At 39.7% G+C, this 16984-nt stretch overlaps 1 protein-coding gene across 1 annotated transcript in view; it reads left to right on the forward strand.

Moving 5' to 3' along the window:
- Positions 1 to 16984, forward strand: part of GRID1 (glutamate ionotropic receptor delta type subunit 1) — an 896787-nt gene that overhangs the window by 736160 nt on the left and 143643 nt on the right. Inside the window, exon 6 of the mRNA XM_058188407.1 lies at positions 10900 to 11073. Within this exon, the coding sequence (XP_058044390.1) occupies positions 10900 to 11073 (174 nt within the window). The remainder of the gene's footprint in view (positions 1 to 10899; positions 11074 to 16984) is intronic.

Below are 16984 nucleotides of genomic sequence, written 5' to 3' on the forward strand. Positions count from 1 at the left end.
TTTAATGGGTTTTAACCGGTTTTTACCGTTTTAGTTATTTGGCAATTGAAATATTTTGTTTTAATTGGGTTTTAAATTGCTTATTTATTATTGTTGTATTTTAATATGCCTGTGAACCGCCCTGAGTCCTACGGGAGATGGTGCGGTATACAAGTATAAAAATAAATAAATAAATAAATAAAAGGATCACTGGGGCTCGGTCAACCCCCAAATACCAACCTGCTGGCCACACCCACCCCACCCCTCCCCACCCCTCCCAGGAGTCTCCACGCGGCCCATTCATCATTCCAGGTATATTCAGGGGTGGAGGGTCTGGGAGGGCAAAAAACGGACCTACTGGAGGTTTTGAAAGTCCAAAAATAGGCCTGTTTCTGGCCTCCAGAGGGCATCCGGACCCTGGGGGAAGCTGTTTTCACCCTCCCAGAGGCTAAAGGAAAGCCTCCAGAGCCTGGGGAGGGTGAAAAATGCCCTCCTCCCACCATGGTGCAGTTGGCTGACCAGGCCACACCCACCATGCCCATGCCTACCCAGCAACGGGGTAGCAAACCCATTGCTAGAGGATCTCAGTAGATCACCCCTAAGTAAACCTGTGACTTGCTGAAGCTTTAACCACTACCCCAGTCTAGCCCTTGTATTGGTCTAAGACTGTAATAAATTGACTGACTGGCATGAAAGTTTGTCAAAGGGAACTTTCAGGCTTTTAGGTAATGAAACTCTGGATAATTTCTCAATCTTTTTAAATGTTTTTTTTTTAACCTTAAAGTGTACAGTCCAAAGTCAGGATGAAATGGAGGAGACTCGAGTTTATGTTTTATTATATCCATTGACCGAAGAATTGCCCTCTTTCTCAGGTTCAGCAGGGACATGCATTCCTCTGTTTTATCTATATACTTTCTGTTTTTATTATCTTGATTGTGCAGATGAAAAGATATAGATCTGCATTTAGTTGCATCGAGCCCAAATTGGTTGGGAAGGTAATGGTTTTACATCAGTTTTTACAATACTACTTAGGATTTTTTTTTAATTGGATAAATGCCAACAATACAGTTTTTAAGGGTTTGGTTTATTACAAAGCTATGTGGTTGTTCTATTGAAATATAAACATTACAGATCTTTGCAAATGATATTGAATTTTGGGTAGGGTAATCAATAACACTTCCATGTCACTGTCTATGGAGATTCTCAGTCATCCAGGTCACGGCTGTCCAAAGGGTGCTTTTCAAGTCTTTTTTGAGTCAGAACTGAAGAAGCTTCTTAGATGAGAAGCAAAATGTCTTCAAGGAAAAACAAAGTCCAGTTGCCTTTCAAAAAAATCACCTTTGGGACTTTCATGTCATTGTTGACATATCAAGGATATCAAAATTAATATATACTGGGGTGATATGCACATATTATTGCTCTTTTATTGTCTGTTTCCATAATAGGTGATCTGTTCTTTTTAGCTGCATTATTTTATACATTATATTACAATAGGTTGATTGCTAAATTGAAAATACCAAAATTCAGGAAAATAAGCCATAACAGCCTAATCTAGAATCTCTCATATGTGCATCCATATTGGCCAAGCCTTCTCTATATGCTTGAAGTAAAGGTGGCAATGCCAAAATTTTACATTTTTTTGGAAATAAAAGAGCACAATGTTTGTTTTGAATTCCTGCTGGTCCATTCAAAATATTATGAGAAGTTTGTTCTATGTACAATATCAAATAATTAGTTCCATTATAGGGTTTGTTCTGATAAAACTCAGCCAACTTGGAACATTTTCTTTCCCTGAGTTTAAAACAACAACAAAAAACATTTGGCACAGTCCTCTAAATGAGCTCTTCTTTCATATTTTGGAACAACTTTTAATTTACATGAGTTCTCATAGGCATGTCTATCACGTGGCAAATGAAAGCAGAATGCAATTGTTTATTTAAAAGCATTTTGTGCTGGTTTTGTAAAAAAACCCTCTGGGGTCTTCCATCTCTAATGGTCCATTCAGACATCAAGTCATCACTCAAGTGATGAATATGCATCTGTGTACCAGCTTTTAGTATCTGCTAGCCTTATTCCTTGAGGACAATTTATATGCTATGATGCTGGATAGATTCTGGTGAACAGAGGCTTATGAGAGAAACAAGAGCATAGCCAAGAAGTTGCAGCTTCTATGCAAAGACCAGGAATGTGGGAATCAACACATCGATAAAAAGCATTGAAACTTTTGTTTTGAAAATTATGTTATTGTTTGGGGAGGCAATCAGTGGAAAATGGAATGCATTAAAGAGTAATAATTCAGATGTTTCCATTATGTCTCATATCCTTATCCCATTCCTAGTGCATGAAATATTGTCAAAAATATTGTCACAAATATTAGCACATACCATTATATATGCATATCATGATTAGTTAATTCAACAATCTTGGGCTAGTTTTCCTGACAGCCTCCAACTCAGCTGAAATGTGAAAATGGGAATATAATTGTACTATCTTGGGGTCATTTTTCCATACTTGTTTCTCTCTGGCTTCCAATGCATCCTTGATTTAATGTCTTCTCATTTCTCCCCAATTCTGCAGCGCAACATTTTAGCACCTGATTTTGTAATTTTGGCCATCAGGGACCGTGCTGTCCATTTGGGATGGTGATGGATAACTATTTCTTTTGCTATTTCTGCCACTGACTAGATAGTGTCACTTTCTACTTTTACGCATGCAAAGCCCCATACATCGTTTTTGTGCCAAAGGCTTTATTTCCCCCTCGTCTGATGTCATTCCCAGTTAATAAATACGTAGGTGGCTATGATTTTCGGCTAAAAATTCATGTTCACATGTGAGATAGGCCTCCCTGAAGACAGTAGGTATCTTCAACTCCCATTGCTTCTTGTGCGGCTAATGCAGATGAAAACAGTGCATATGAGCCTTAATCGGCCTTGTTGTCAAAATGCAATTCCTGTAATAATTTGAAATATCTTTTAGAGAGATAAATGTTTCTTTTCCCCTCAGCTGCCTGTGGGAAAAAACAGACAAGCATACAAGTAAATAACAACCAATTTTAAAGGTAATCTGGTTGTGAGATGGAAGTCTTTCCTAAATACCTATATTTAATTTAATTACACACCACAGCACAGATTGTGCTTTAATCTACTAATACTTTTTCAGGTAGTCCTTGAGTTATAACTGAAATGGAGCCTGTCTATAATTTGTGACAATTGTAAAATGGGTTGCTTACATGATGATCCAATTTTAGAATCTTTTTTATGCTTCATCAAGCAAATCACCATGGTTGCTAAGTGATTCTGCACTTGTTAAGCGAACCAATTATTTTATTTATTTATTATTTATTTTATTAGATTTCTAGACCGCCCTTCTCCCGAAGGACTCAGGGCGGTGTACAGCCATAATAAAAATAAACAATGTAAAAATTAAAAATAAATTAAAAAACTTATTATACAATTTGGCCAAGAAATTTAAAATATATAAAATCTAAAAAACCCCAATTTAAAACTTTAAAAATTTAAATTTAAAATCTGGACGATTTAAAAGAGCCCCGCGCGAATAAACAAATATGTTTTCAGTTCGCGGCGAAAGGTCCGAAGGTCCGATATTTGGCGTAAACCAGGGGGAAGTTCATTCCAAAGAGTAGGAGCCCCCACAGAGAAGGATCTTCCCCTGGGGGCCGCCAGCCGACATTGTTTGGCGGACGGCACCCTGAGAAGTCCCTCTCTGTGAGAGCGTACGGGTCGGTGGGAGGCATGAGATAGCAGCAGGCGGTCCCGTAAGTACCCAGGGCCCAAGCCATGGTTCACTCTGGGCATGGTTTTACACAAATTGAAAGTTAATGTCAGTTTTCAGCAAAACCATCATAAAACACAATCATATGACTGTGGGGTGTGGCAAACGGCTGTAAATATGACCCAGTTGCTGAGTGCCCAAACTCTGGGATGGCAGCCATCAGAACTTCAAATCCAGATCCTAAGTGTCCCAAAGGGAGGTTCATCGGAATTTTGAATCTTCACTAAGTGACAGGTTGTAAACCGAGGACAATTTACATTCTCTCTTAGTATCTTGCTCACAGTAGTAACTGTGAGAGGGATCTTGGAGTCCTAGTGGACAACCATTTAAATAAGAGCCAGCAGTGTGCAGCAGCTGCCAAAAAAGCCAACACAGTTCTAGGCTGCATAAACAGAAGGATAGAATCAAGATCACGTGAAGCGTTAATACCACTTTATAATGTCTTGTTAAGGCCACACTTGGAATACTGCATTCAGTTTAGTCGCAATGACATATAAAAATAAATGTTGAGACTCTAGAAAGAGTGCAGAGAAGAGCAACAAAGAGGATTAGGGGACTGGAGGCTAAAACGTATGAAGAACGGTTGCAGGAACTGGGTATGTCTAGTTTAATGAAAGGAAGGACTAGGGGAGACATGATAGCAGTCATCCAATATTTGAGGAGCTGCCACAAAGAAGAGGGAGTCAAGCTATTCTCCAAAGCACCTGAGGGTAGGACAAGAAGCAATGGATGGAAACTAATCAAGGAGAGAAGCACTGGACCTTTTTAGGAAGATGCTGGATAACCATTTGTCTGAAGTGGTGTAGGGTTTCCTGCCTAAGCAGGGGGTTGGACTAGAAGACCTCCAAGGTCCCTTCCAACTCTGTTATTCTACGTTCTAGTCACCTTTTTCCAGCAACACAAAAAATCTTTTTTTTTCTCAGGCAGCTGAAATTATGCACACTGTTTTTAGGTTGAACATTGACCAGCATGATCTGAGCAGAATACAAAATGTTTGTGCTCTTAAGGGGCATGAATGATGTAACGTTCCTGCGCCGAGAGCAGTGAATTGTAATACCAGGGAAATTGTACAAAGCAGTGCAATCCGTGTCTGCTTCTAGTAAGGCTTATTCCCAAGTAAGATCTACATAGGACTTTAGTCACAGTCAGCTATGCGGATAGTCTAATGAAACTTTTAAATTCCTCCTTAGACCTGAGTAAGCCTCAGTAACTGCTCTGCAAATTATTTTCAAGGGACTCTTAATCAGAGCGCACTGGCCCAGCATTACAGACTACAGAAATTGACAGTGAACTGAAGCCTCTAAAATAAATTAACATGTTACTCTCTCGTCCTCCGCTGCTTTTCTTCAACAAAGCTATGCATTTTAATTTCTTCATGTATCTGAAGAAGAGAAAGCAGCTTCCCCCCCCCCCTTCTGCTTCTTCGGATTGAACACTGTGAAACACACAGCACGACACCATAGAATTTCCTTGTTCTTCTACATGGATGAAAGGAAGCAGAGCGTGAAAATGTCCCGTGACATATTATGTGGCTTTACAGTTTAGTCTGCAGAAGGAAATTGTGGTGTTGCCTCTCGGAGCAGTCTGCAGATACTCTCTATTCACTGGCAATTCTGGTCAGCTTTTCTTTAGGAGTTAAAGCTTTCCTTTCTGACGTTGTATCATAGCCAGGTTAAATATCATCAGCTGGGATCCAGGACACAGTCAAAGCCAGAGTCTATTGCAGAGGTCTTCAAACTTGGCAGTTTTAAGACTTATGGACTTCAACTCCCAGAATTCTACAGCCAGCTATACTATGCTGGCTGGAGAATTCTGGGAGTTGAAGTCCACAAGTCTTAAAGCTGCCAAGTTTGAAGACCACTGGTCTATTTCATACAAATTGGTCTCACTCAATTCTCTATGTTTCTCTCAATGTTCAATTAAGAAATTGAACATTCAATTAATTCCCCTTCCTTCTTAACAGCTACTTTGCTTTTTAAAGTTATTTTTAATAGTCCATGGTGAGTTCTGATAGTTTGATTTTTTGATATTCCTTTGATTGAGTTATTGTGAAAGGGATGAATGGAAATTAATGCTAGGTCTTCCAAGTTATACAGTCTTGTGCTCAAAAAAAAAAGTTTAACATTTATAACAGGATAACAGAGCTGAAAGGGACCTTGGAGTTCTTCTAGTCCAAACTCCTGTCTAAGCAGGAGATACTATACCATTTCAGACAAGTGAAATGGTTGTCCAAACTTTTCTTAAAAGCCTCCAGTGTTGGAGCACCCACAACTTCTCAAGGCAAGCTGCTTCACTGATTTAATTGTTCTAACTGCCAGGAAATTTTTCCTTAGTTCTAGATTGGTTCTCTCCTTGATTAGTTTCCATCCGTTACTTCTTGTTCTCCCTTTGGGTGCTTTGAAGAATAGGTTGTCTCCCTCTTCTTTGTCAGGGTTGATCTCCTCTAAGACTGACCGGTTTGATAGAAGGCCAGATCCTGAAGATGAAACTCAAATACTTTGGCTACCTAATGGGAAGGAAGGACTCACTGGAGGAGAGCCTAATGCTGGGTATGATTGAGGGCAAAAGAAGAAGAGGATGATAGAGAATTAGGTGGCAGGTGGCTGAAGCAGTCAGTGTGAGCTTAAATGGACTCCAGAGGATGGTAGAGAACAGGAAGGCATGGAGGAATGTTGTCCATGTGATTGCAATGGGTCGGACATGACTTTGCAACTAACAACAACAATGACTCTTCTTTGTGACAGCCCCTCAAATATTGGGAGATTGCTATCATGTCACCCCTGGCCCTTCTAGACATACCCAATCCTGCAACTGTTGTTCATATATTTTAGCCTCCAGTCCCCTAATCATCTTTGTTGCTCTTCTCTGCACTCTTTCTAGAGTCTCAACATTTATTTTTATATGTCATTGCAACTAAACTGGATGCAGTATTCCAAGTGTGGTCTTATCAAGGCATTATAAAGTGGCACTAACACTTTGCATGATCTTGATTCTATCCCTCCGTTAATGCAGCCTAGGATTGCATTAGCTTTTTTGGCAGCTGCAGCACACTGCTGATTTATATTAAAGTGATTGTCCACTAGTACTCCCAGATCATCTCTTTCTCTCCCTCTCCTAGTATTTTATTATGGTACTGTTTGGTGAGTAAGCATAAAGCATTTTTATGTGTACCGAACTCTGCTAACTATTTCTCATCTTTAAGAAATAGGTTGCTTCTTTAAAAACCCACAGAAGCAAGTGTAGGGAACTCAGCCCTGGTGGTTTCAGCTCTAACCCTGCTGTAAACACAGCATATGAATCACCAGATCCTTCATCCACCTCATTGTCCCCAAGACTATTAAAGTTTAATCATCGTCTTCTTTTTTTCCCCTCAGGAACAGATTTTCCGGGAACTCTTTGTGGCCAAGTAAATTATTAATGTCATTAAAATTTATATTTTTTTCTATCATTACCTCTAAGGAAGATGGGGAATTTAATGCGAAACATAATTGTCTCATTTTGCAGTTTGTGTTATGGTACTCGCTGCTGCTAAAGTAGATTTAAATATCCGCCCCCTAGCAAGCCGTTGCTAGCGCAATAATTTACATTCCTTTCTGTGCAAATAAATAAATATACAAATAGGCGGATGACCTGGAGTACCAGCCTCTGAAAACTAATCCTTCTATTCAATATTCTAAGCGTGGAGAACTTTTAATATTCTCTTTCAGTGCTAACATGAGCCCTCTCCCCCGCCCCCCACGCCCAGCAGATTAATTATAAATCACGTGGCATCAAGCCAAACCAATCCTAATTTGGCATAACCTGGGGAGTGCGACTGTTCTCTGTGATTCTTCTCCAGGAAGGATATTGAAAAATGTCTTTATGGAGGTTTTGAACTCTTCCCCCCTCCCCCGCCACACCACTTTTCAAGAAGGGGTTAGTCTTCTATGATGCGGCAACAACTAAAGTTGGATTTCAGTATAGCTTTTTAATTCAGGTCTTTCTCTTAAGGTAGCATGTTTCTCTCTATACATATAGACATATAGATGCATAGATACATAAATGTATACATGCATAGACACATAGGTGCATAGACACATACAGATATAGACACTTTTACATACAGACATATAGATGCATAAACATATAGATATATAGACAAATAGGCATATAGATGCAGACACATAGACATGTATGTGCATAGACACAGATGCATAGACATACAGTCACATAGATATATAGACATATAAATACAGAGATACAGAAATATAGACACATAGATGCATAGATAGACATATAGCAATAGCCCTTAGACATATATACTGCTTTGCAGTGCTTTACAGCCCTCTCTAAGTGGTTTACAGAATCAGCCTCTTGCCCCCCACAATCTGGGTCCTCATTTTACCCACCTCAGAAGGATGGAAAGCTGAGTCAACCTCTATATAGATACATAAACATATACATGCATAACAGGCATAAAGCAATAAAGTAGTTAATTGAACACGTCATGTGTGGATCTGGTTGTTTGTGCCTAACAGGTGGCCCTATGTAGAGTGCGTTACAGTAGGTGACCAAGACATGAGCAGAATTCACTTCATTCCATCAAATGATGCAATACTTCTAGATTTCTGGGGCTACAACTGAATTTTTGTGCTAGAATTCTGATGAAAACAAATTGAAACACACAGAGACACACTTTAAAAAAATACTCTGAAGCATAAATTACATTAAAAGTCAGCAAAGCAGTGATTTTTAAGATCAGTGAGTTGCTGATTATGGCCCAGCAATTAATCCCTCCTCTGCATAAGGACCTCCCCACTTCCATTTGGGGGGAAACGTCCTGCCTTTCTGCATTTCTGATTACATAGTGGAGGTTGTCAGAAAACAAATGTCTTTGCAAACCTACTGAGAAACTATTTTCCATAACTGCTTATTATTTTGCCCGTAATCAGACATACAAAGAGAGAGAAAGAGCTGGTGATAGCTGGGTTAGGAAGGAGGCTTGGAAGGAGCAACGGGATAATTTGAAACTCCTCAACTCTTGAGATCCCTCTGGGAGGTTGATTGCCAGGTTGTCCATATCATCTATATTTTTTATGTCTCCTATAACTATTTTTTTTTGTTTATTGATATACTTGGCAAACAAATAATGTTCCCCATACATGGGATTTCATTCTGCATGATTCTGAGCAACAGAATTAGTAGTAAGTTGGAGTAATAGGGAGATGGGAACAGTTTGAAGTTAGAAATCCTTCCCCGTAAGAATCCAATTTGCATAGAGCATTTGCATACAGGAATGCATGTGTGGTAAAATTAAACAGAGTAGTGGTGTATGATGTTGTTTTGTTCAGGAGGTTATTTTTGAGGGGACGGATACTATTCCCCTGGTGGAAGAGTCAAAACTCCTGGGGATATTGCATCCTGCAATATCAAATATCAGTATTTAGTTCATGCAAGATCAGTAGAGATAATCTGGCTTTGTCATAGGAATGGATTCATGTGTGTACAATAATGGGTGTGGGTGGGGGTGTGCCTATGTCTATGTGTTCATAGAACCTTAGGAAAAAGCCAAATCGGAGTAGAATAAAAGAATGCAGAATGCAGGTTACAGAATAACAGAGTAAAAGGGACCCTGGAGGTCTTCTAGTGCAACCTTTACCAAGGAAACACAAATAGGCCCTGGACTTGCAGATGTGTACAGGTTCAGTATTCCTTCCTGTTGGCCATGGTAGTTGAAGCCAGGGCACGTGGTGGTTTTGAAAAGGTGGAGGGATCCTTTCCCTTGTGCCCTGCTTAGGGAAATAAGCTGTGTGGGAGAAGGAACACATCTGTCAATTGGACTGTTGCTTCTCTATGGATTCACTGCTCCTTTTTACATGTCACAATCGAGGCCATGAATAGAGTTCATTATGGGGCAATTCAAAATGATATCTTGGGACAAGAAGGACAAGTGCACACATACATTTGGAAAGGATAATTATGGGTCAAACACGAGTTGAATTTCCTCAAATAAAATCATCGATAGCATTTGACCGGTTGAGGTTGTCTGAAGTTAGCATTCAGCTGTTTTTTCAATGATGGCATATTTATATTTAAATCAATAGCATGGATATACATTTAAATACATGGAATGGATTTATATTTAAATTGGTACCATGGATTATCATACACAACCCAGTCTCTCCTTTCAGACTTTTTTCTCCCTTTCCCAAACAATTTGTTCATTATTTTATTCTTTAAAAAGCTATTTTAATCTTGTTGACAGAGGACCAACTTTAAAGATCTTTGTAATAGTGTCACCTTGAATTGAGTAGGATGAATTGAGCTATCTGCGGGTATTTAACTGGTGAAAAATTGCAGATGCCTTCCTTCCTTCCTTCCTTCCTTCCTTCCTTCCTTCCTTCCTTCCTTCCTTCCTTCCTTCCTTCCTTCCTTCCTTCCTCCTTCCCTCCCTCCCTCCCTCCCTCCCTCTCTCCCTCCCCTTCCCTTCCCTTCAGCAGTGGATTTCACGTTATGTTACTACCAGTTCGCCCCGGACATGAGCCCAGTTTGTGCGTGTGCCTGCTGCACATGTGCTCTGCCTTACGCACATGCACTTTGCTTGTGCGCACCTTCCATGCATGTGACCAGCCTCAAAAACATGCCTAAATAGGATGGCATAGAGCTGGGGCGGGTGGACAGGCCCACCCACGATTTCCGCTACCAGTTCAGGTGAACCGGTCTGAACCAGCTGAATACCACGTCTGCTTCCCTTCCCTTCCCTTCCCTTCCCTTCCTTTCCTTTCCTCCCTCCCTCCTCTTCCTCCCTACAGTCTTCTGCTAATCAGTTGTCCATGTTATGAATAAATAAGATCTTTAACGTTAAACATCTTTGTGTATCTTTATACAGCAGTCATCATTTATCTATTGGTACAGTGCATGAACCCCACCCACCGCAATAAATGCCCCAAACCAATAAAGAAAGTTATCATGGTGAGGACAAGTGTCTTATTTTGTTATCATGGAAATAACATTGAGGCATCTCTTAACATTTCATCCAGATAATAATTTCTTATAAATGGCAGAGGTAATCTTAGTTCAAAACTTAATGTGTGGACAGGGACATATTCCTGAGAGGTGGACATTTCTAATGAACCTTTTTCCCATTAGGAAATCAGTGACAATGAAATCTTAGAACTGGTACACAGTGCTCTTGGACGAATGACCGTCATACGCCAGATCTTTCCTGCAACACGTGAGAACAATCAGCGGTGCATGAGAAATAACCACAGGATATCATCCCTCCTCTGTGACCCACAGGAAGGTTATCTTCAAATGCTTCAGGTCAGTAGTAGATCTCAGGATCTAAATGACCCATCCCTTCAATTTTTTTCCCTTAGGAAAGTGTCATGATGTGTGACCCTGCTAGCTACACTGCAACATTGTAAAGGAAAGAAAGGGTTATCCTCACCCCTTGAATCTTCCATGGGATGGTCTTTTGTGCAAAACAAATTGTGCTTCTTTTGCCAGTGGTATCCATTCATGTCATATCCTCAAATGCATAGGTCATGGGAAAGGAATATAAGTTTTTTTCTTCTTCAAGGGTTACATTGAAACTTAGCTCTTACTGAATTTCATTGGAAACAGTGAAAATGGTTCTCTGTTTGGTAGATTTGGACAAAGGAAAATGTATTCACATCATTTGGAATTCTTGGATGGCAGATGTGATTCTAAAGAAAATTGGGAACTTCTAAAGCGTTTGATTTTTGGACATTTACTTCCATGTCAACATGCCATATTTTTAAAACTATAGAAAAGTGAACTATCCTGGAAAACCTCCTTAAGAAAGGAATTTTGTATTTGGTGGTGCCATTGTCAGAAGAAGAAAAAATAACACAGAAAACAATGTATATCTTAAGCATGTCTTAATAGTTCTATAGAGTGTGAATCATTTTAGTATTTGTCTTTGCATGCTTTATTTTTATTTACTAGTTTTTCAAATTATCATAATCAACTAAGATTCCAATCAGTTAACAACATAATGCATTAAATATGTATCACCTGGATATAAAATTCATAAATGTGTAGCAATGAAACCACCAACCATTACCTGACAAATTATAAATATGACTCTCCCACAATTTTCTCATGGAAACTTATATTTTAACCATGAATAGAATGAATGTCATCAAGGCAAGTACCAACAAAACTCAGGGAAAGCTCTTCTATAAAATACGATATAGCACCCAAAGAATAACTTGTCTGTCTTTGAGAAAATGTTCAGTCCCTTAGTCCAAAAGCTGGGACTTTATTTGGAGATCTGAGCTCATGGGAATAAGTGAAGCTGCTATCATGGTTTTGTTTCTTTTCTTCTTTACTAACATTCATTGCTTGCTGAGGCAGTGCTTCCCCCACAGCAAGCAACACACGTATCAAGCCATAATTCATTTCCATCTAACAGCGTATTTACTTTGAATTTAGGAAGCTCCGGCATTCTTGGACTGCTACAAGAACATGTTACAATTACAAATTTCATCTGAGTAACTTCTAGGAAATAGTTGTACAGCCTGAGGCTCCAATCCCAAGCAGCCTCTAGAGGCTATCAGAAGTTGTTCCCCATTAAATATGAAAAGGCTCATGTTTTACCGTTGTCAATAGATTAAGCTATGTGGCACTTACCACTATCTTTTGGTCCATATCATTTATTTGCTTGCTTGAATGATAGATTTTTATCTCAGATTTTCCTTTCCGGGGGGTGGGCATACTCCAGCCCCAACTTTAAGTCTCCAAATAACCCCATTGGGCAGGCAGAGAGTGATTGGCCAAAGACATCTGTGGAGATTCCATGGATAGAGCTGAAACTGGGTCTTCCTGATCCAATCCAGCATAATAACCAGCCCAGGAGGGACAGAGATAGATCTTATCTGTCACTGTTCGGACATAACATCAAACTGAAGGCTACAACTTGGCAGCCCTATTCAGACAAAAACTATCTGTCTTTTTCTGTGTAAAGTATCGTACTGGGACTACTGCTTTAAAAGCTTGCCCAAAGATATTTCAACATGCCACTTAATCATCTCCATGATTTATTTCTTGTTCCATGCAAACATTATTTCTTTTTTTTTTTGAGCTGCCCTAGGGTATCTACCACATCCAGTCTCCTCCTTGCAAACAGATTGCATAGATCAAAGCAATTCTTTGCTCTGATCTGTAAGAATTAATGACCAGTACAATCTTGCTTCTGTAGCACAACTAAAGGTCCTTCTACTTCAGCTAAAGCATCCCAAATGGGCCAGGGCCATCAACCTTGGCCTTGATCATCATTTCACTAGCAAAATAATTAAGAGTGACTTCTGTTAGTGCAATGGTGGTAGCACAGCTAGTTGCTGAGGCAAGTCGTCTTTCTCAACTTTTCATCACAAAAGCCCCTTAGGCTGAGATTTGAAAGAGTTGCTGGAAGAACAATACCAGTGGCCCATAACAGAGTAAGCCACTTCCATGGTTTATTAAATTGGGAAAGTATTGAGCTTAGAAAGTCCCTGACATTTATCCATGTTGATCATCTTGCCTATATTATTGATGAACAGCAATACTTGACTTTTTGTTCTTTCAGGACAGTAACAGTATATAAAACCATGGCCAATTTTATTTTTCCAACACAGCTTTTGTTTCGGAAGTACTGTGATGGCCCTTCTAAGTGATATAATATTTCCCTGTGTGTATACATCTTAGCAGTTCAATTTTACTTCTCTATGGTCTTTTCTATAGCCACTTTCTGTTGAAAAGGAATTCTTCTTTGGTTAGATGACATAACTCCTTTCCTAGTTTCCAGTTCTTCAAAGAAAGGTGTCATGAGTTGATTTGCTAGTGAGGCAAGAAAAGCAACGGGTCTCAAATCTTGCAGAAGTTTGCCAGAAAAGGATTGCAAAACAGTGAAGTTCTCCCAAGTATTGAAATAGTCAGTCTTATGAGAATAATTAGGCAAAAAACATCAGAAGTTCACTGCAGGGTTGAGAAGGCACATATTTCATACCAGTGGTTAAGGGCAGAAGACAGAGTAATCAGATTTTCTGGTCCAAACAGAAAATATTTTGAAATATTCAAGCAACATTTGACAGTAAGCTAGACATTGTCTCAAGCAATGGTCAAATAAAAGAAGCTCTTGACACCACCTTGGTACATTCAAGAGCTGTGAAACTCAGTTCTGGTATGCTTCTGGTCCTGAGATTTGGCTTCTCCCAAATTAGGTCATTCTGATGTCTCAACTCTTTCACTTCTCCTTCTTTTTCAAAGGAAGAAACATCTGAGTGGAAAAAAATGACAAAGTTTGAGATTAAAAATTAAAACCAGAATGTTTGTATCAATTATTATGTATGTCTATAGACATATAGACATATAAACACACTCACATTTGGCTATGACTAAATCTGTACCTGGGATCTCCAGAAATCTTTGCTAATTTTAGAAGGATATTGATTTTGTATGGATGAGTTTAGATATACAACCATAAGTTATTGAAAAGTTGTTCCTTATTTGAAGGATATGAAGAACAGAGACAGAGTGAGCTTATTTAAGGGGATATAACTGTGTGTAAAGGAGAAAAGGAAATAAAAACTGAGTATCAAGGAAAACTCTTGACAGGGTAATCTGTTAAACTATGGAAGAGCTTCTGAAAGACGTGATAGAGGTGTTATCACTCAAGACTTAAAAATGAGAGTGGACAGTGTAGCAGAAAATAGATGTGTAATAATTGTATCTGTCAAAGTACTCAGATATCTTCTTCCTAACATATTCCTGCAGATGCAAGGTCTGCTTTTCGGATCATTGAACACCACTTTGCATGGTCAGCTGCATCTCCAGGGTGCAGGCCCACACTTGCATATCTTTGTTGATGGTATCTTGCCATCTCTGTTTTGGATGCCCACAAGGTCACTGGCCATTGACTTCTAGTTGGTAGGCAGTCTTGGCCACAGTGGAAGATGCTCCTATTTGAACATGTCCATGCCATCAAATTACTCAGATATGACCAGACTAAATTTATTTGAATTTTGTTTTGTAATTGTGCAATTTGGTCTGTCCCTCCCTCCCTTTCTTTTACAGCCTAATTCATTGGCTGCACTGAAATGTTTGTTTCCCATAATTCATTGTTAGTCTCAAAAACCAAGCAAGGCATGTTGAGAGGTTCTTCAAAGCAGTTTCCTTTATTGATCCTCACCCATAAGTCAGCAATCTTGACAAACTAAAGTGGACTACTAGCATCAATAAATATGTGTTCTGAGAACTCCTAGGGAGGAGCTTTTTTTGACTCTCTTCCTCCCAGATCAGTTATCTAAACCTCTATATGTGAATTTTATAGCTTTATATATTGAAATGAGGGGTCTTTGGAGCTCTCTGAGTTTGGTTGTTTCCTTGCAGATGTTTCATTATCCAAATTAGGTAACATCAGTGCTAGAAGGGGTGGGGGCTGTGGAAAAGAGCTGGGGTCCCCAACCTTTCTGGTTCCATGGACTGACAGCAGTGGCAGTGTGGGGAGGATGGTATTAGGCATGCACATGCGCAAATGAAGCCTCACACACTCGCCCGCCACTTGCACAGTCCAGTTCTCAACAGACCATGAACTGGTACCGGTCCATATTTATCAAGACAAGTAGACATTTTCAAGTTATTTCTGTCTGAGTTTTGTTAATTGGCAGCAGTTAGAAAAACAAAGGTGATGCATTGTATGAAGGAGGCTAAGAAGATGCAATGCCAGGGAAAATGGAGAACTTGCAAACAAAAAAGGATGGGACTTGTTAAGGGGAGAAGTTGAAGGAGAGACTCTGAGCTCAAATAATTAAGACCAGATCAACATTTTGCCTAAAACCATCAGACTCTATAGGACAATTGTCAGTGTTTTTCCACCACCAGTCCATATGCCGTGAAATATAATGAGGTAGCATGCCAACAGACTCTGCAGAACTATAATCCAGGGAAACAAAATATTCTACCCTAAAAACACCCATTTTCTCACCATGGCGAGTCATCTGCACAGATCATTTAACCTCCACTGATTGCCAGGCAGCAATCAGAAGCTAATTACGCTGCAAATATTGCTCCTTCATTATTACGATGGGCCTCTATTATTTCATATGGTATCAGATTGCCTGGAGTGGTATTTGATCCTGGTGTTTTAAATCATTCAACAATTGCATGCATCTTGCAAGCCGATTCATCTTAGAAACAGGATTTAAAGCTAAAATTGATAGGATTAACCAATTATTCAATTATTATCTATTAGGGCCTACAAATGCTTTGTGAGAAACAGAAACACGACCATTCAATCTGTGTTTATGAGTTTTTCCCTTCAATCACATTGATATTTATAATCAGGTGGCATTTTTGGAGATGCTCAAGAGGGAATGAAGAATTAGAACAACAAAGAAAAATCATAGTTATCACTTTGCTGTCACATGTTGACAGTTCCTGGGGTACTTTGAGGGTCATAAAATAGAAATGGGCACCCACACATGGACTACTACTATCAGAAGTAGCTCCTCTGACTTTGGTTTACAGCCTCTTGCTGGATTTGTCAACATCATTTCAATGGAGGTACGTCCTTTGAAGAGAGACCAAACATCACAACTTGACTTTGTTGTCAGACACGAATTCCAAGGAAAGAAGATATTAATCAGATGAACTTCTGAGCAGGTAGACATGCCAACAAACATAACCACAGAACAACATATTCTTCAGTGGAGCAACACAGATTCTTCTACTGAAGCTTTAGGAACAAATACAGACCCCAAGATCTTACCTCCCGGCCTTTTCCAGCCTGCTATTGGAGTATGAGGAAGGGCTACCTCCACCTTCCTTGCTGGTGCTGGTACTCCAAGACCCAAGATATATTTACGGAGAGGAACTGCACCATGTTTTTTTCATTCAACCTTGTCTCAGTATATCCTTATTTGTTGTGGCCCGCCAGCCACATGGGCTACTCCTGGAATCTATGGAAGACTCTGATGAGGACTCTGTGTCAGAGGCAGAGAGGAGGCCAGAGCTATATGCTGTATCAGCTGCCTTTGGAGGCAGACATCAGTGAGGCAGACAAACAGCTGGAGCCAGTGTGCTCATGCACAGAGTTGCCAGACAAAGGGAACAGTTAAAGAACAAGGGTTGATTTGGGAGTAAGGCCACAGGTGGACGATGAATGGTTCCTCCCAGAGGGAATAAAAAAAGAGCGAAAGGGGAATGGAGTTTGCAGGGGACAATAAGTTCA

Source organism: Ahaetulla prasina, chromosome 6, assembly GCF_028640845.1.
Source record: "Ahaetulla prasina isolate Xishuangbanna chromosome 6, ASM2864084v1, whole genome shotgun sequence".
Taxonomy (NCBI): Eukaryota; Metazoa; Chordata; class Lepidosauria; order Squamata; family Colubridae; genus Ahaetulla; species Ahaetulla prasina.